Source organism: Symphodus melops (genome assembly GCF_947650265.1).
Source record: "Symphodus melops genome assembly, chromosome: 18".
NCBI classification, from domain to species: domain Eukaryota; kingdom Metazoa; phylum Chordata; class Actinopteri; order Labriformes; family Labridae; genus Symphodus; species Symphodus melops.
This window is the reverse complement of record NC_136708.1, coordinates 11957639-11977628: the sequence shown is the minus strand read 5'-3', so window position 1 is coordinate 11977628 and position 19990 is coordinate 11957639. Positions and strand designations below refer to the sequence as shown.

Below are 19990 nucleotides of genomic sequence, written 5' to 3'. Positions count from 1 at the left end.
TTCAGCTCGAGTGCTGGAGTTTTGAAGGTAGAAGGTGGTAGATCTGGATTGTTGCTCCCTCCTTAAGCCTCGTTATGTTTCAGCAGATATTCCCTTTTTTTTTTTTTTTTTTTTTTTTTAAATAAACGTCATCTCCAACATGTGGGAAGGCACCTTCAAGTAGGACTCCACCTTCCGCTTCTCCACTCAAGCCGACAAGTCCGACATGTGTATGGAGATAAACGCAAACACACACACACATGCTCCCTATCATGTTCTCTATCTCTATCTTCTTTTTTTTTCTTTTTTTTTTCGTTTGCCAAGACAGCTGGCTGCCATGTGACTGCGAATGGGGGCTGTACTTCCTGCTTCCTGTCATTATAATAGATGGTTCTGGTGTGGATTCCACTGCCCTCCTCCACCGGCAACCACCATGCACATACACACACACTGTCTGTCTTGATCAACATCCAAATGGCCTGCTTCACCCCCCTCATCCTCAAACCCCACCCACCCACCCACCCCTGAACACACACACACACACACACAAACTCTCCCCGCTCCCCCCGTTTCCTTTGGCAGACCCAGAAATAGATCATTTATGCAACAAGTGCAAAGGCACTGACTCGTATGTATGTGCACGTGCGTGCACACACAGAGGCTGAGACACTCGGAAGCACGAATCGTCACTTTGGACAGGTCACCGTACGTACATGTGAGGACTCCTGTTGTCAAGCACGCGTCGAGGGAAACTCAAACGAACAATCAGACACACAAACAGACAATGCAGCTACTGGGCAAAGGAATTCAATAAAACAGCAACAATCAAACATCCGAACAAAAAAAAAAAAAAAAAAAAAACAAGCAGGAGATACTGCGCAGAGGTCATGTAGTGTGTTGTTCACACACTGCACAGTAACTGGTTATGGCCTGAAGACATGCTATGCTATATGTCAGTCAATTTAAGTTTTTTTTCTAAGCGTCCGAAAGCCGGCTCTGGAGGTCTGTGTTTTGTGTGTGTGTGTATGTGTGTGTGTGTGTTTGGGGGGGAGAACATCTGGGAGCCAGAGCAAAGCTGCGGTGGTCTGCAGGGAGGTGACCTTGGCCTCAGGAGACCCTTTCCCTTCGCAGGCTACCACAAAGGTTGTGTGTTTGGAGAACAGAGGCCGATGGGAGCACCTGCCTGCACGGCTGGCTCTGTGTTTGTTCAGTTGATTACTGAACCTTACACGCACACAACACGCCGCTTCCTTTCAGGTGGCTGCTACAGGTTGGGAAACTTTTTTTTAGCACGTGGCGTGGGTTTCTTGAATTTTGTCTCCGCTTTCACGTTTTCTACTGTCCTAGCCAACCAAGCCTGGAGTTCTTGTTGCTAATTAGCAGGTTAGGTGGCGGACATGCTGATGTATTTAATGCTAATCCAAAGTAGTCTGTTTGAGCTGGTTCCTTCAGTGTGAGCGAGTGTTTGTTTTCCTTCTGTACAGTACTTAAAGAAATCAGTGTGCTCTCCCGGTGGATTTCACATTCTCAAACGCAGATGTTTGTTTTTACAGAAGGCCCTATGATGTTTTTGTCCATCGGTGGCTGGTACCGTTTCTCACAGATGGACCGGGATGTACGTCTTAGTTTGATAGCTAAACGAGCTTCCAGAATGAAGCATCACTATTGTGGTCCTTTTAATGTAAGATACAGATTCATTTATTATATTTAAAGCATTTAAAAAAAAAAAATGTTTATCTGGCCCTTAATGTGTTTCTAGATCGAGTCAGACACTGGGGCGAGAGAGAGAGAGAGTGATTGACAGGCATGGAAAGGAGCCACAGGTTGGACTCAAACCTGGTGCTGTGTTAGTTTCTCAGCACCTTTACAGTGTGTAAGACAAGGTGGGGGGCGGGTCAGGACACCTGTCACTCATTTACACTGTAGAAGTTAATAGAGATGTAGTCACCCTGTGTTTTTACAACGCGACAACCCTTACTTAATAAACACATCAATAAACCCAGAAATGTAGTCTTATTGGTCAGATCTGTACGATGTATCACTAATCCCGGTGCTGTCATCATTCTTGTCTCCTTTTGTCTTCGACTTTATTTTGTCTCTTGTCCTCCTGACCTCCTGACCTCCCTGCGTCTCATGTCTGCCCTTAATGCTGTCTCCCATGTGTGCGACGTGAGTGTGGGACCGAGCGTCCTCAAATTGGATTTGATGCGACTTTGTGCGGTGTTCATGTGCTACACAGGAGTTTGTGTATGTGTGTGACTCTCATTTAAACCACTTAATGATATGGTTTTTTTCATTTCCTGACCAGTTGCCCTCTTATAATTGTCATGTGTAGACGTCTATGTGCGTTCGTTTTTTTTCTCCCATTGGCTGCTCACGGATGTGTCTGTCCCGAGCGCCCATTGTGTCACTCAATCGGATTAGCCCCAGTCACGGTTGGCTCCAGCTATTTACTGCTATCTTAATGAGTATGAATGGACATGCTTGTTGTGAGGGATGGATGCTTTGTCTCAGGACAGAACAGTGAGAGAAAGAAGGAGCTAATGTGATGTGTGATAGTAACCTAACCCACTGAGGTCAAACTAAGTGTGCGCTGCGAAGTTGTGCTATTTCATGCCTCTGTCTTGTACCCAACCATGTTGAAAGGTTCTCAAGAGTGCTCTCTGACGAAGTAGCTTCTCCACCCAAGACAGGATTGGACACAAATAAATAATGATAATTTTTATGATAAATAATACAGTATAAAGCTACACATCCTCAGATTTATAGCTGCCCATTATTTCCATACTAACAATAGAAATAGGAAAAAAAGGTGCTGCTGGTACAGTGGTAATAAACCCACAGAGGTATGTACTAGTGTTTTTCAGCTAAAGCTAACTTGATCTCAGTCTTACAGGGTTGTTAGGTGTTGTTTTTCAAAATCACTGATGCGTCCGGTAAAATGATTGGAAATATGAGAGGTTTTATATTTTTTGTCTTTTTCAAGGGAGACCTGGCAAAGAATGGCAGCAACACGCAGTTTCAACTAGAGCCAGACGATTAATCAGCCAATAACATCGGCTGATATGAGCGTAGCCGCTGACTATCAGCTGATTTTATTGCAGATATGCGCCAATGTTACTAGATTAATTAATATTTCATTTGAGCCTCATCGTATTACACAAGCATCTCTCTCTCTGGCTGTCACCAGCAGAGGGCGCTATATGGAGCGTTATCTCTCCCCTTCTGAATCAGAATTGATTTTTATTGCCACGTTCATTTACATATATAAGGAATCTGTCTTGGTTCATTGATGCTAAAAAAATTTTAAAAAAAAAGACTCAAAGATATCATCTGAAATATGTCGGTGTTAGATTTTTTTTCTCTTCCTTATTTCGATATCAGCTACACTAATTCCATATCGGTCGGGCCCTAGTTTCAACAACAAAAAGGCTCAAACTCCTACTCGAAACGTTTCCTAATCAGAGCGTCCTCTCAAACATGAGCATACAGAGCGTTTGGATTCAAGACTTTTTTACTGAGGACTCAACAACATTCAGGTTCACTTAACCAGACTGCAGGATGTTCCAAGGGTCAGATGTAGCAACTCACTTCAGGAGCAACAAATTGCCCAAATTCAGACGAATGAAGGTTGTGTGTTTCATCGTTCTGAATGAAAAGATTCCAACGTCCGAGCCGGCGTGTACTTAAAGCAGTCCAGTCGACTTTTAAAATAAAAAGAACAATGGTGAGTAAGAAATCCACAGATTGTAATAAATCTGCACCATGATACACAGTGTCCAGTATACTAAGACTCAGAGCAGAAGCATTCATGTAAAATACATCATCACAGTCAATAAATAGATATTTTAATATCACTAGATTGGAAAACGTTTCTCATGAAACTAAAGTTTAACCGACGCTTTATAGCCTTAAGAAAAAAACTTTGTTGTTCATGTCATGAATGTGTTAAATAAAAATGAGCATTTCTCATGTCCACCTTTTAACCCAGTGACTGAAATGTTCCACGGCTGTGTGGAAATACATCATAGAGGCCTGTGGGCGACCCCCCCTGCCCCCCCTGTCATCCCTCCTCTGGACCGGCCAGTCCCACGAGCTCTTAAACCTCAGTACTCTGATGAACCAGCTCGTTTTACTTTACAGATAACTATCAGTGTGTGTGTGTGTGTGTGTGTGCGTGTGTGCGCTTGTGATTGTTTGTGTGGATGCCCGCTTCAGACGGTTGGTAGCAGGATAGGTCGACGGGATTGAAGACATTTAGCGCATGTGCTTGAGCAACGTGTGCGTGTGTGCTGTCCGGCTGCAGTGTGAGCACGGGCAGCAGTCTGTTGTAAAATAATGAAGGAGAAAAAAAAAAAGGCACGCATGAAAAGGTAAGGAAAAAACCCTTTGGTGACTTGGGAACGGGGCAGTGAAAGAAAAAAGAAAGGAACAAACTGAGGAGAGCAGAGGAGGCCGGTGTTGCAGCTTGGTATTACTGCAGTAATTGTTTCCAGTGAACCACAAGTCTGTCAGCCTCCAGCTTTACAACTCCATGTGTGTTTGTATACAGTTTTGTATCGCAACTTTTGAAAAACCCCCTCGCTTTTAGAGTTAAAAGTTCACGGGGTCACAACTATGTGTTAATGTTTGTTCATCTGTATGCAAAAAAATCCTGCGCACCCCCTCCCTCCTTCCTTCCCCCTCCAGTATTTTCTGGCCCATTAGTTTTCAGGATCTGTACAACGGGAGTATAAAGTTGGTCAGTAATTCACTCCTTAAGTATATTTACTGCAATAAGTGGCTTTCTTTTGACATGTGGTAGACTGGTAATGGTCTGTAATTGCCAGAGAAGAAGAAAAAAAAAAAAACTGCTTCCAAGTGCTAATCTGAGAAGGCACCCATTTGTGTGAGTGCGCTCACACACATAAACAAAAGCATAACTGACTCACCAATGTAAGCATACACATTAAGTAGCAAACATGGGAATAAACATGCATGAAAGCAGAAAAGTACACAGAAACAAAAATGTAGTACTCGCATAGCGACCACACACACACACACACACACACACACACACACGCGTCACCTGAGCTGTACATAATCCCACTATGGAGAAGTTCAGAAATGAGACTGCTAATTTCTAAATGGTCCTGATCATTGGCAGCACATTAGTCCAATTACAAAGTGAACTTAGTGTATTTTTCACAAACTCTTTACTGTGCTTGATCTTTATCAGAGCTTCAAACTAAAGTTCAGTTTGAAGTTGTCTCATGTGCGTTTGTGTGCTGAGAATAGAAACGCTGTCCTGTCTCTATGACAACAGTCTGCATGTTTTTATTTTTATTTTTAATTTTAGATTGTTTATTTACAGATCAGACGTGGAGCAAACAGGATGTGGGTATAAGACACGAGCCCTGAGTGGAAAATAATACAATGAACATCACATTTGAAGAAGAGCACAGTCTTTCTCGTGGCGCCCGCTTCCTGCTGTCTCTTTAAACTGAAAACGATACAAAAAAGACGCTCGCGTTCAGAAACACAGGGCCTTACAGAAGTCAGTTAGAAGTGTTCACGTGAGTTTGCGTGGATACATACAGTAGATCAACTACACAACAAACTTTAAATACCTAATACGTCATATTTTACAAGATTCCAGACGTGAAACTGAAGTTACATATTGAATCACAAAGTTGACGGTCATACGAGGACGTCAGCTGAACGTTAAAGCCTGGAGTATTTACAAGTTGTGGCTGCGCGAGCAACATTTTAGCTAGAACGTCTTTCCCTTCAAAAAGAAGAACGTTTAAGGTTGTCGTCAAATGTTTCAATTCTTGCGTCATCTTTAATCCGATTTTCACCGACTTAGTTTTGTGTGTGTGTGTGTTAGTTTATGCTTCTTTTGTTGAACAATTCAATGATATTCCCCCCAAAGCAAAGTTTTGCTTGCACGGTGGCATTAGCATCAACATGTTCACAAAGCCCTTATTCACAAATATTTAGCTGCACGAGTTTAAAAGGACAACAAAGCCAGAGATCATATTCCACAAGCGGCCTCAGAGCAGACAGAGTTTAGTGGTCGGTGGTTTCGCTGGGAGTGCTCGAGTTAACAAATCAGTAAATACAGTCAAATGACGAGTTATCTGAATGAGGATTTTTCTTTTTCTTTTTTTTTCTTTTTTCTGATTGCGTACAAAAGTCATCATCAGGAGTGAAAGTATCCCACTGTGATTATGTCACGCACAACTTAGGTAGAGGTTCCCTCAGCCAAATGATCCTGCGTCTGTCTGACATCCGCTAAAGAAAGGATGCGTTCAGATAGGAAACAGTGAGTGGAACACTGTCCCACTTTATAAGAAAGCAGAGAGGACTGAGGGCTTTGTGGCCAGTGGTCAAGGTTATGGAAGGAGGAATGTGGTTGCACAAAGTGTGTGATTTGCACGGTTAGGCTCTTGTGTGTTTCTCTATGGGTCGGTGTATTTGCATGAACGTGCATGCAGCCACATATGGAAGCGCTTGTCTCATACATGGTTGTTGTTTTAGCCAGGCGGCTACGACCGACTGAACAGACCAGAATGTGTGTGTGCTTGTGTGTGCTTGTGTGTGCTTGTGTGTGTGTGTGTGTGTGTGTGTGTGTGTGTGTGTGTGTGTGTGTGTGTGTGTGTGTGTGTGTGTGTGTGTGTGTGTGTGTAGGTCCAAATTCAATCCAAATAGAGAAGAAAGACAGTGAGTTAACCCTAAGGACTCCTTACACAGGGTACTCTGTTGTTTACTTGTCTTTTTTTTTTTTTTTTTTGGTTGATTGAACGTTTTCCTCTTCTAACACTCGATGCACCAGACTCATATCTCCGATTAGTCTTGGGTTTAGCTGTTAGCCTCTCCCTACATCTTTTCCCTGCGGACAGACATAATCGGCCGACCCTTCTCACTTTCCTCTCTTCATGAAACAGCTCTAATTGGCTTCTCTCCCTTTTTCTCACTCCACAAAGTAATGTAGAGTCCCAGGCGGTCTCTGTCAAAAGGCCTGTGATAGTCAAATCTTCAGAACTCTTGATATTGGAGAATAATTGTGTCTTTTTCAGCTTGTAGGTATTCCAGAAAGAGTCACAGACGATTGCAATTTTCCGTATAAAACCCCTTTTTCTTCGCCCTGCCTCCTGTTTTTTCTCTCTCTCTCTCTCTCTCTCTCTCTCTCTCTCTCTCTCTCTCTCTCTCTCTCTCTCTCTCTCTCTCTCTCTCTCTCTCTCTCTCTCTCTTAGGCGAAATGGCTATCGTCCAAAATAATATTTACCATGAAGAGTGCATGAGACATGTAGGATTACATTTTCATGTGTCCCCTTTATTCTCCTCTCGGCTGTCTTTTTCTCTCTTTTCACTCACAGTAAGTTGAACTTGAATTTTTGACGTGTGCCCCCCCCCCCCCTTTTCTTGAGTTTTTTCATACTTGTTTTAAACAACAGAACGACTCGAACTTTTGCCTGGGTGGTCTGACTTGTACTCCGAGATCCCGTCGACTCTCCGGGGATTTTCATTTGAGAGGGTAGCGGTTCATTGCCACAGTTAGCCTGCAGCTCACCGCCCTGCTTCACTTTTAGTTGTTTCAGTTTGATGTTTGTTAACCCCTTCTTTGTCCTTGTTGTGCCTCTTTTACCTTCAACACTTTGAGTTTCAACATTGCCACATTTTAACTGACCCAAGTCTTTTAAAAAAAATGACAGTGAAACGAACACATAAAGCCAAATCATAATCACTCAAGACAAAAGAAGACTATGAGCTATTTTCAGTAGTTACTAATAAATTCAACAAATTCTTTTTAATACCTTATTTATATGGACTGATTTAGATTTTACACTTCCAGTTCATTAACACACTTTGTAGTTTGAAAGTTGAATCAAGGTGAGATGTGCAGTGTGTTTGGCTGCAGTGTGGCCTGCTGTTCTTCAAGCCTCCAGCAGGGAGCACTCTTGGTACACAAACTTTAGCCTTTCCTTAAAGTCTCAACAACCAAAAGTGTGTTTTTAAAAAAAGAAAAAAAAAAAGTATCAGATTAAATTAAATGATGTAATTATTACAGTAAATCATGGTTTTACAGATCATCTCAAACACGTTTGTTTTTAAGCTCTCATTTAAAGGGAAGTGCTTTCTTTGACTATTAAAGGAATCATATGTTTGTATGTTTATGTGCTGTGCACACATTTGTTTATTTTAGAACAAGCCAAAAGGATTAAGCGCCAAGTATTCATGTAAGTAGGCCTATAAAAAGTGTTTTCCCCTCTGTCTGTGCGACCATCCCTCATTAAAAGTTAATGAAACACCATCCCCTATCCAGGAGACAAACACAGACCTCCAGTCCCGGCCTGAGCCACACACACACTCTCGAAACGCAGAGAAACACAACGACCTCGATCGGAGTGACACCAATCCTCGCTCAGATGACGCATTGAAAAGTTAGCCCATGCCACAGTGGTGATTTTATGTCAGACTTTTACTATCTAATTCTCAGCTTCTTTTTTACTCTCTCTCTCTCTCTCTCTCTCTCTCTCTCTCTCTCTCTCTCTCTCGCTCTCTCTCTCGCTCTCTCTCGCTCTCTCTGACTGGGATTTTGACAGCTTGGAAAGTTTGAAGTCATGCTTTTTAATCAGGGCCTTGCGGCCAGGCTCTGAGCATGGCATGGCATGATGGCTCAGTTTAAAGATGTGGGTCTGGGTCAGGGCCAAGTCTGGGTGGCAGTGCTTATAAAGAGATTGTGGGGGGGCGGGGGTGGGGGGGGGATGAAAAAGAGAGAGAAGAGATGAGGAGAGAATTTAAACTCACTGCACCCAAAGCACACGGCAGATTTGACCCTCGACCTCGGCAGACCTGAGCATTTCCATGAGCTGATTTTGTGTGAGCATGCATATATGCGCACAGTATACACTGATGTTTAACACTTGGGGTTACAAAGACTTAAGACACACACACACACGCACACACACACACACAAACTCAGACACACAATGTTTGATAAATGTGGGGAAGGGTTTCAAAAACAAAATTAAAGATTTTAGTCTCAACACTTGAACACCTGCTGATAATGTGAAGGGTGTGAATACTTCCCCCCCTACAGTGGCAACAATGACTCAACCCTGACTCATCGAAACAATACTTTCTGTTTAAATGCATGCACAAATAAAATAAATACATGCAGAAGTTCAAGTAGAAGGTTTTAGTGAATTCTAAGGTCTAAACATTATTTTGGGGGCGCCGATAGCTCAGCGGCAGCGACAGCGCGCGTACCATGTTGCGAGGATTCGGTCCTCGCGCGGGCGGCCCGGGTTCGCGTCCGGCCTGTGGCCACTTTCCCGCATGTCTCTCCCCACTCTCTCCCCATTTCCGACTCTATCCACTTTCCTATCAATAAAGGCAAAAAGGCCAAAAATAAATCTTTAAAAAAAAAACAAACATTATTTTGATTCACTTTCCACAAGTATTTCACTTCCTGTTACTCGACATGTCACTGACTTTTCGGATCAGAAAGTGGCGGCCTGTGGACTTCACATTGACTGGATTTGTTTCCCTCCAGTCTTTTCTGTCAGCTCTTCAGCAGGATGTTCCTTCCGTCTCACCTCTCACCGAAAGATCGGAAAGTCTTCACTGTGTGAGCGACTCTTAACCCTCTGTTTACACACTCTCGGTGTGCAAAGTGTGTACAGGGTATTAACAAAAAGGAAACGAGTGATCTGTTTGGTTGACAGGACAGTTGACACAGACACTTGTTAGTGTGAGCATGGCTTCGAAAGGAGCATGTGAAAAATGTATTTACAGTGTTTATACTCGAATCTGAGTTTTTGTTTTTTTAAGCTAAATGGTCCAAAAGGACAAACGGAGCCAGATAAGAATATTTCCATGAAGTGTGTATTTATGCAGTTTTTATGCAGAATCATTCTGTTGATATCCCGTTAGCTGACTCTCGGCATGCATGTTTTTTTCACTGAAATAGTTGACAGTTTGGGGGCGATGATGGCTTAGCTAACGGTTAGCCCTCATGCACGGAGGCTACGCTCCTGCAAGCTGACGCCCAGGGTTTAAGCCTTCTCTACTGATGTGAGAGTCAAATCAAATAAAGATCAACATCATGATTTAAAAAAATAAAAAAATAAAATAGTTCACAGTTTGTGTTGAACAATAATATCTTTATATGATGGGTGTCGGGGCAGGTTTCTTCCAAACCTATCATACTGTATCACTTTGTATTTATCGAAGAACTGCTTCACTTTAATTGTGAGCTCTGTCATTATTCCAGGCATGTAAAATCATTGTGGTCATGAAAATCTTTTTCAGATTCTTTGATATGAAGGATTATATCAGTGTAGGCGGGACGGATAAAAGTGCAGAAATTCCCCTGACGCCTCGGGGCGAACGTAAGAAGGAGCGGTGAAGAGGCTAGAGTGTGAGTGTGTTGTGTATGTTGTGTTTTGCACTGAAAGTTTACGCGTATTAGTGTGTGTGTGTGTGTGTGTGTGTGTGTGTCGTGCCAGGGCCACATTAGAGAAGCCTTTTAAGTCATGTCGGCCTCCTCCTACTCCTCTGCATAGTACTTGTGTTGTGGTCTGCTCAACAGCCAACCTCTCAGAACCCCTGCGATCTGTGTGTGTGTGTGTTCATGTGTGTATGTGTATGTGTGTGTGTGTGTGTCCATATGAATGTGTGTACAATGTCGTAGGGTTATTCCCAGTGTGTGGGATCCCCTGCTGGATTTCTCTCCTCGTTTCCGCCCGCCTCGTCTCTCTCATATCAGTATCTGAATTTCTTTGTCATTATTACAAAAGAGAATTCCAAAATTGATGATCACTGTCAACTTTGTGTGTGTGTGTGTGTGTGTGTGTGTGTGTGTGTGTGTGTGTGTGTGTGTGACTCAGTTTAGTAATCACCTCCATACTGCTGTGATAAGTCTGCAGCTCTAATCTAGTTGATGACAAATCCAGGTCCCTTCTTTTCTTACACACACAAACACACACACTCACACACGTGCACACTAACACACACGTGCACACTAACACAAACACACACACACACACACACACACACACACACACACACACACACACACACACACACACGCATCTCTTTGATAACTCTGCGCATCACCCCAAGCATGCACAAACACATTTCACCACCACTAGTACACCGGGTTGGGTTCAGAATAAAACGTCATCGTTGGCTTTGATCCTTAAAGAAACACACGCACACGCTAGCACGTTATCGCCGCGACGCACTGAACCGTTGTGTTTTGTGTACTCGCCGTAGGAGGCAGAGGACAGCGTGTTCGTCTTTCATTTGCTTTCCGTATCTTTACGACTCGTCTCTCCACATGCTCCATAGTAGCAGCCTACTGTGAAATAATACAAAAATGTTTAAGCTAATGAAACTCTCAGCGGTCTATCAGCCTTCATTAGGACTATGTTCTCTGTACTCGACAAACAGATGAGCCCATTATTCTCACCTGAACTATTTCACTTTACGGTATTCTCCCCCTCCACACAGATGGCGGTTCGCCTTGAGTTTATTAGCCTCAATACTTTGCTTCTTTGTAATTAATAACAAACCGCTTTGGCTGCCTCAGAGGAACAATAACAACGTTCACTCACTAATAAGACAAAAGTTGGTGAGTGCTCTACTCCACCATGTCTCCTTTTCCCTGTCCTGGCCAGACCCATCTGTTTATGTTAATGATTCTGTAACCTCTCACTCTCTGTTCCCATCCTGTGCCTCTTATCAGCTACACTCACTTCAGTTGTTCTGGACAGAGCAAAGAGGAGCTGGGACGTAGCGTTAGGCTGCGACGCCTGTTACTTAGTTTCACCGGTGGAAGCTTTAGCTCTGAGGTAGAGCGTCTCATCCATTATTCAGGAACAGTACAACAAGACACTGAACTCCAAAATGCTCCCCGAGGCATTTCCATTAGCGTTAGCATGAGTGTGTGAATGGCTGAGATCCTAAGGGGTAGATTAAAAGCTAACATGGCCGCCTCTGGCATCTATTTACGTCAGTGAATGTGTGAATAGCCGAGAGCGCTGAAACTTATTGGCTACATCCGTCTTCATCTGTTCAATCATGTGTTCGTACAAGCAGGTAAGTGACAGTGTGTTTTGTGTCACCTGAAAATATTTGACGACATGGAATTGTTGTCCTAGCTCCAACTGACAGATATTAGCTGGTTTACAGACGGGCACAGAAATGAGTCCTAAAACCCGGAACTGTTACCGTTTTAAGTACACGTAAAAAACTTTGAAATTCACAAGTGGGGGTCTTAGCTAACGTGGTTTATCTCGTCGAACAAAACGTCAGCATCTCTTCAGCTTGTGTTAACCACAGACCTTATTTCAGGCGTCTCAGCACAAACCCATTCAAAATCCCCATTGACTTTTAGAGTTTAGAACCCAATGGCGCCAAAACGCTAACTCACTTCCGGGTTTTCGTACTCATCCCTGTGCCAGTCTATGGAGTGATGGTTTTGAAAGAGCCGTATGTCAGAGTGCTCTGTTCTGTCCGTTCTTGTAGAGTGTAATATTTTTTACTTACAAACAATTTCACAGATTGAATTGGTGTGTGCATGTCTCAGTTTGTGTCAGAGTATATCCATTAACAAAACGCCTTTTACACATTTATGTGCCTGTGTGTGTACTTGCGTACGGTGAATGTGTGTGCCTACGTACCTGCTGGGAGGTGCAGAATTGACTGGGCCCGGTCAGCATGAGTAAGCAGCCAGGGGAAGATTGAGGCAGCCAGATGCAGCAGCTCTGAGCTACGGAGGATATCATTACTCTGGGTGTGTAGCCGACCAAAACAGGAGCCCCCAACCGGAGTTTCATCAAGGTGGAGGGGGAGGATACCAGTTAACCTGTTGTCCCGCTGTGAGAAGCGGTATTAAGCGGCGGGTGGAAAAAGAAAGCATCCCGTGACTAGAATGAGGTGGAAACAGGAAAGGTGCGCAGGTACTCACAAGCAGAGCAGGCTGACACTCACAGTGTGGAAGATTGTCTCTTGTGGTTTCTCTTCCCTGCTACTTTTGCAACTCAACAGGAGACCCTGTAGTGCCTCTGTGTACAGTATGTGTGTGTGTGTGTGTCTTGCCTGTTCACATGTCCCTTACAGCAGGAGATTTTCACCTTTGCACAGGTGGGTGGGGCGTCTCAGGAGACGAGACATCACCTAAAGGGACCAGCATTGAAATGGCTATGAAGACTATGACGTTTGACACTATGATGACACCTTGTGCCTTTACATCAATGCTACGATGAAGCAGGAGAGACTGTGAAGCAGCTTCGATTCGTCCACGGAGACCACAGAGGTCGTTGTCCACAGGTCGAAGCACGTAAACGTGCTCACCTCAGACTGCTGCTGCATTCTCACATCAACTCACCCGGACCTCTGGTGGATATTTGCAAAGGGCGGGGCTGGGAACATTTTGGTTAAAGTCGGCGCTGGTGGAACAGTGGTTAGCGCGTGTGCCCCATGTATGGAGGCTGAAGTCTTCCAAGCAGGCGGCCTGGGTTTGAGTCCGACCTGTGGCTCTTTTCCCACATGTCGTTCCCAACTCTCTCGCTCTCTCCAAAAACCTCCAAGAAAATAAATCTTTAACCCCTTGACGCCTGAATTTTTTTCCAAGTATTAAAACATTTTTTTTTTTACATGTGTTTCTGCTTTCAAGTAGATGCTAAATCAAGTTGAGAACGACAATCTAATGCTTCTAAAAGTTTCCGAGGTATTGAAAGTGCATCAACCACTATTTTGGCTGCATTTGGAGCGGAAGCGGTTTGATGCAAATTTGATGCAAATGCAAATTTGACATTTTCAGGAGTTCTGTACATGTGTGAAAACAGCTAGATATGATTTAGCCTCCTCATCTTACTTTCCATTGTCATTAATGATGACGTTGCTGTTGCTTTAAATGGAGCAACACAGGAACTTAGATCTCAACATTTCAAGTCAAAGGAAATATTGGAGATATTTTTTTTGTCGGACTTTGACAGAAAAGTTGAAGCATGCATGCTGGCAACTATTTGAGCGGTATCTTCATACGGGAATTGGACCGTCTCCCCTCAGTGAGGTAACCCATAAGCCATGAATCACGTTGCCTTGCTCCAGAGTTCTGTGGTCCGGGGGTTGACAGTTTGACCGCTTTTCAATGCGGTCTCTCTCTCCTCTCTGCTCACACTCCTCCCATCCCCATTTCCACACATTCCAGCCACCAGACCAGTCACGCAAGGTCAACAAATAAAATACAACAGAACAGTTTTTTTGTAATTCATCTTGCTTACGCTGGTTAGCGAGTCCACATTTCCTATTTCACATCACGGCGCGTTTGCAGATTAACAACCACGGTTTGTGTGGGGGGGGGGGGGGGGGGGGGGGGGGGGGGGGCTGATCGATGGCAAAACACAATACTATACACACAGGAAACGTGAATGGAGAGACAAAGGGGGCTTCAAAAAAAAAAAAAAAAGCAGCTCTGCCGGTTTCTTTTGCTGCTTGTCTGTTTTGGCAGCTCAGATGTGGAGCTAGTCTGGCAGTCTGCCTGTCTGATTCCTCTCTGGTCTCTCCTCCATACTGGTGGGTCACTGGTGTTTGGATCACTACAGCTTTCTGTTAACCACTGACTTGGAATGAGCCTCACCGGCATGTGTTTGATTTAGCCAAGCCATTTATTATACACACACAGTATGACAATTAAAGTCATATATCAAAAAACACTTGGAAGTATGAGAGAAAGTGAATAGACAGGACGAGGGAAGAATACCTTTGATACCAAACGATCAAGGCTCCACTGAGTGTTCACTGTGTATGTGAGTGAATAATAATGAAAATAAAGTTTTGTGCTTTTTTACAAAGCAACAGCGAGTTCACCAAAAGCTGAAGCGAGTGATAAAAGGACAGTTCGACTGGTGCAGGAGCGAGTGGTTGTAACAGTGCCCTGGGCCATACTCCGGCTGAGTTAAACAGCCCCCCCCCCCCCCCCCCCCCCCCCAAACATGTGTGTGTGCATGAGTGTAAGAGAGAGAGAGAGAAAGAAAGAAATGACACGTCTGAGGGTGTGATGTAGTTACTTCCTCCCACTGGACTGAGCGACTGTTGTCAGCTTGACCCTGCGCCAGTTAACCCCTCACCACCTCTGGCACTGCAGGCGAGTGCCCCGGGTGTGTGTACTTGAAAGACAGATTGTATGTGTGTGTGTGTGCTGGCAGACCACAGGTGCCTGGTCACGGTGTCAGAGTGTTAAGAGGTCTTTTGAGAGTCCCCCCCCCCCCCTTGACTCCCTGCATCTGTGTCTGGAGGGAGGGGGCAGCAGTATGGGGAGGAGAGGTTAGCGAGGGTTACCAACACATACCCTGAAGGGTGGCAGGCAGTTTTTTGGGGGGGAATGGGGGTGGGCAGTAGCTGACAAGCAGGTGCCTATGTTGACAGTAACCCTTCAGACTTGAACCCCACCTCCTACCAAGGAAAACAGTCACTGCACACACTTCAATAAATCCTGTAGAGTCAGGCGTAATTGCAGAGCCTGATTGGCGGGAATGCAGAGGGAATCCCCTTTTCCCCCACACAGCATTGGATCTTTTTGACTCAGGGTCAAAGGTGACATTAAAAGAGGAGAGTGCATGCAACTTGACATTTCCTGCTGTGTGTGTGTGTGTGTGTGTGTGTGCACGCGGGCGCAGCGACTTGTACGTCTCCACATGTGGACCTTGTTACAGCTCAAACACTTGTAAGAACAAGGACTTGTTTCCTGTGATTTACTGCACTTAATATGCATGTGCAAGAGTAATGAAAATACTGAAACTTGTATGTGCTACGCTTTGCTGTTTTCTATAAGGAGCACAAGTACAAGCACGTGTGTATGTAAATGAAACCCATTCGGACCAAATGTCAGTGAGTCAGGTGTACCGGTGCTTGTCTGTGAATGATTATTTTGCTAAGGAGTTGGGGGGGGGGAGAGAAGGTAGTGCACAGCAGGAGGTCGAGGAAAATTGGAACAGCTGTTGATTAACATGAGTGCGCTCTCTTTCAGTAGAGGAGGAGGAAGAGGATGAGGAAATGATGGAGGCCAAACCAGGCCCTGAGTCGGAGCAGCAGGATGAAGATGAGAACAGGGAAACCAAAGACGGTATGTATGCGTGGATGATTGCGAGAAGTAAAACGGGTCATCCTTTTTTTCAGCATGAAATCCTCCCTAAATCACACAAACTCATTCAGGTTTGTGTTCTTCGATCTACTGGAGGAAAATTCTTCACTGCGAGCAAAGACAAGTTGCCTTTCTGTAACTCTGAACTTCGCACGTTGTTTGTCAAAGTGTCACGAGACTCTGTCGCTTGTGTGTGACGCCCTTCTTCCAGTCAGTGGGTGTATCAGATGAAAGGGTGGGGTGGGGGGGGGGGTTAAGGCGGGTCTGGCATATCAGCTCCATGGCATGTGAGGGTCAGGCCTGATTAAAAACCTGTCACTCGACCCCGTGACCACACTTCAAAGTGGAGAGGACCGACGAAGTGTGTGCGTGCGTGCGTGCACGGCAGAAACGGCAGCTGGACAGACGTGTTCAATATTCAGACGCGTGTGTACGCGGAGTGAGACTCAGGCGCACACGTATACGAACACACAACTCACGATCCGTCTCCTCTCCATCCCAGCCTATTAGAAGGTCTGGCCTTTGATCTCTGCCACTCGATTCACGGGGTCTTTTCTGACAACTCGTAACAAACACAAAGGGATGTGTGTGGGGGGGGGGGATCAAAGTCAAGAGGCAGGATGGAGGCCGATATGTGAGTGTGTGTCTGTGCGTGCTCGCGTGGGTAAAATTGCTTCATGCGCTTGGGGACAGTGACTTCAAAAAGTGGGCGACGTGCTGTGCAGCCATTACGTTCAAAGGGAGGCGGGCCGCTCAGAGGGCTTTGTTTTTCTCTTGTTTATGAAGTTTTTTTTTTTTACTGTCGTCTTTATTAAAAGGTGCATTAGCTTTTCTGTTTGGAGCTTGTTAGGTGCTGCGTGGGATTCTGGTTTTGATACAGATGACGTGAATGTTACTCTGAGATGCAGGTGAACCCTTAATTATGTTTAAGGGTGTTTTTCGTGTTATTAGAAATATAGAACGGTATGGTAACACAGTTCTTTGAATTTCTCGTTTTAATGAAACGCTCAAGCCAAAAGACCAAAAAGGGAGCTCCCGCTTCTCATCCAGGGGGAACTTGCTGAATTTGCAACGTTTGCGACGATTGGTCTGAATTTGAAGATTTGTTCTTCACATTCTAAACACGTGTCTTGGCTCCTCTCCTGCCTGTGTATCTATCGACACTGTGTGCATTTGTGCCCTCTGATAGGCTCGTTTCCCACGCTGAGGGAGCTGACAGAGGAGGAGAGGCAGCAGATCCTGCACTCCTCGGACTTTCAGAACTTCTTCGACTGCAGCATCAGGGTGATGGAGAGAGCCCTGGCGGAAGACGGCAACATCTTCTTCGACTACAGCGGCAGGGACCTGGAGGACAAAGAGGGGTGAGCAGGGAGGAGGAAGGGAGGGGATGAAAGCCTGTTTTGGATGTAAGCGCACATGTGAGCGTTTACTTGGATGCCTCAAACTAAGAAATGTACTGACTCATGCCCACTGTGTCACTCTAGGGGCTCCTTTGTTCTTCAAAATACATTTCTTCCAGTTGATGTCACACTCGGGGGAAACAAACAGTCCTCATTCGTTAACCTCACATGACCCTGCATTGTAACTGGGAATCTTAACATTTCGAGTTTCCTTCACCTTCTTCTCCCCAAACTATTGAGATGAGGCACCACACCCTACTCTGTGTGAAAAAAAAGGAGATGTTTCACAGCCAGCCTGACGAGACACAACGATACAAAAACCGTAACATTTTCAAACACAACACCCTGCATTAGTTCATGTACAGTCTGACAGATGTTGTCTGTAGAAATAAGCGACAATGATACGTGTTTGAGGGGAAAAAGGATTTGATATGCGAGATTAACTGTAACTATTTTATTCTCCTCTTTAAAGACATAATGTGTATTTCTGATACGTATCATGTCCGTTTCATACCAAATAGCTGGAACACGAAATGAGGAGGTCTGAAAGAACTGTCCTGTTATCAGAAGTGAAGCCTTCAGACTAAGGTTCTCCAAATATTGAAGAGTCTGCTTGAGCAGGCGTCACGCCTGTGGTCGGAGGGAGATGGACTTTTTTTTAATCTCCTTGTCTCCATGCAACGGAACTTCGACAGAATATCACTGGCCTGACACGTTTCCCTCTGAAACGGGACAGAACCGATAACGAGCTCGAAGGCGGGACATAACATAGAGATGAGTTTGTTTGGCTCGTACGCTCCGACACGTTTTCTCATTGGTCAGAAAACGAGTAACCGCCGCCGAGTGCAGTGTGAGTCATCAGACGTCAGAAAAGACGGTTATATGGATAACAGCCAATAAGAGAACACTTAAAACAAGGAACATACGTTCTTAAAGACTACTCTTGGCTTGATCATTGTCACAGTTTTATCTTTCAGATTTGTTTAAACTCTCGTGATATGAAATAAAATAAGTTTTTCGAGAGTCAGTCAAAGATATTTCTTCTTTGAATCAGGAATTAGAGTCAACTGATTAAGACTGTTCTGGGCAACAAACAGGAGCAATCCAGCTGCTTTGATGGAGGCGACAGACGAGTGTATGAATGGATTAGTAAATACTGGTGACAGCTTTACTTGGACTAGGTGTGAGTGTAAAAGTGCTCTACAAACTGTACTCCATTTACCTTTTACCCCTGCTCACTTTGGATAAGACTCTAAAAATCCTCTTTGAATCTCCCTTTTTGCTGTGATCCTTCGACCCATGCAGGCTTTCTTGACAGGTCCTATTTTTATTTTTAGTTTTACGCTGTAACTTTTCAAGCTGAGCAAAACTGTGGTTTTAAAGTCTGAACGTAACCCCTGACCCTTACCTCCACTGTCATCTCCCAGAGACTTGGGCAGCGGCTCCAGCCTCTCCTTCAGCAGACTCTTCTATGATGAACACTGGTCAAAACATCGTGTGATCACCTGCCTGGACTGGTCTCCTCAGGTGATCCCTGCTCAAATTCAAACAAAGCATAAAGAAGATTTTATTACTTTTTTTATTACTATACTTTCCCCAAACTTGTTGTGATTGGGATCTTTTTCTCTTCAGTATCCCGAGTTGCTGGTTGCCTCGTACAACAACAATGAAGATGCTCCACATGAACCGGATGGTGTTGCCCTTGTATGGAACATCAAATTTAAGAAAGCCACACCAGAGTACATCTTTCACTGTCAGGTATGTGGTCCTTAAAAAAAAGCATCATACTTATTTAAACAGCCATGGAATGAGATGCTGCAAGTTGTAAGACTGACCTCAAGTATGACTTAGAAACAAAACAAAACAAAAAAAACACCCTCGATGAAACACCTTGTATCTCAGACTTGAACGCGTCATTCTTCTGCTCTCGTCCAAGCCACCCGTTAACAGCTTGTTCCTCTTTTGTACCCTGTAACTGCACCTTTGGGACAGACGAATAAAGGCTGAAGGTGAGGGAAATGAAAGGCTGCTCCGAATGTATCCGCTTGACCCTCTAGATTGGATCATAGCTGAGGTCTGCCACAGTAGGCTACTTTAAATGCAAGAATCTCAAGTTTTGGTGGGAAAGAAACCCATTGATGGGCGTGATGCTAATAGCAAGTGACATGGAGAACATGTTGGAGGAAGGGAGAGGAGGAGAGAGTGGGGATGGAAGGATTGGGTGTGAGGGCTTCCCGGCTCCCATGAGACAGGCGAGGCCATACAGAGACGTCTTGGTAGTAATATGATGTGGCCTACCGCTTCCTAATCCGACGCTGCCACATGTGTGCGTTAGCCCACCCACGTGGATGACTGTCGGCAGTGCTGCGTTTCACAATCTTTGACAAGTCTAACTCACACGTCCCTGTGAAGGAACAGAAATACACCTCGAACGGGATCCGTGGCTCAGTGAGACCGCTTCGAATGTCACAAA

At 44.6% G+C, this 19990-nt stretch overlaps 1 protein-coding gene across 7 annotated transcripts in view; it reads left to right on the top strand.

Moving 5' to 3' along the window:
* Nucleotides 1–19990, top strand: part of LOC306839826 (cytoplasmic dynein 1 intermediate chain 1-like) — a 39681-nt gene that overhangs the window by 6346 nt on the left and 13345 nt on the right. For 6 of the 7 annotated variants that reach the window (XM_079368739.1, XM_079368736.1, XM_079368737.1 and 3 more), the window contains 4 exons: nucleotides 16004–16099; nucleotides 17307–17478; nucleotides 18945–19044; nucleotides 19150–19275. In XM_079368739.1, the coding sequence (XP_079224865.1) occupies nucleotides 16004–16099; nucleotides 17307–17478; nucleotides 18945–19044; nucleotides 19150–19275 (494 nt within the window). The remainder of the gene's footprint in view (nucleotides 1–16003; nucleotides 16100–17306; nucleotides 17479–18944; nucleotides 19045–19149; nucleotides 19276–19990) is intronic. The other variant, XM_079368735.1, reaches the window with a different exon arrangement.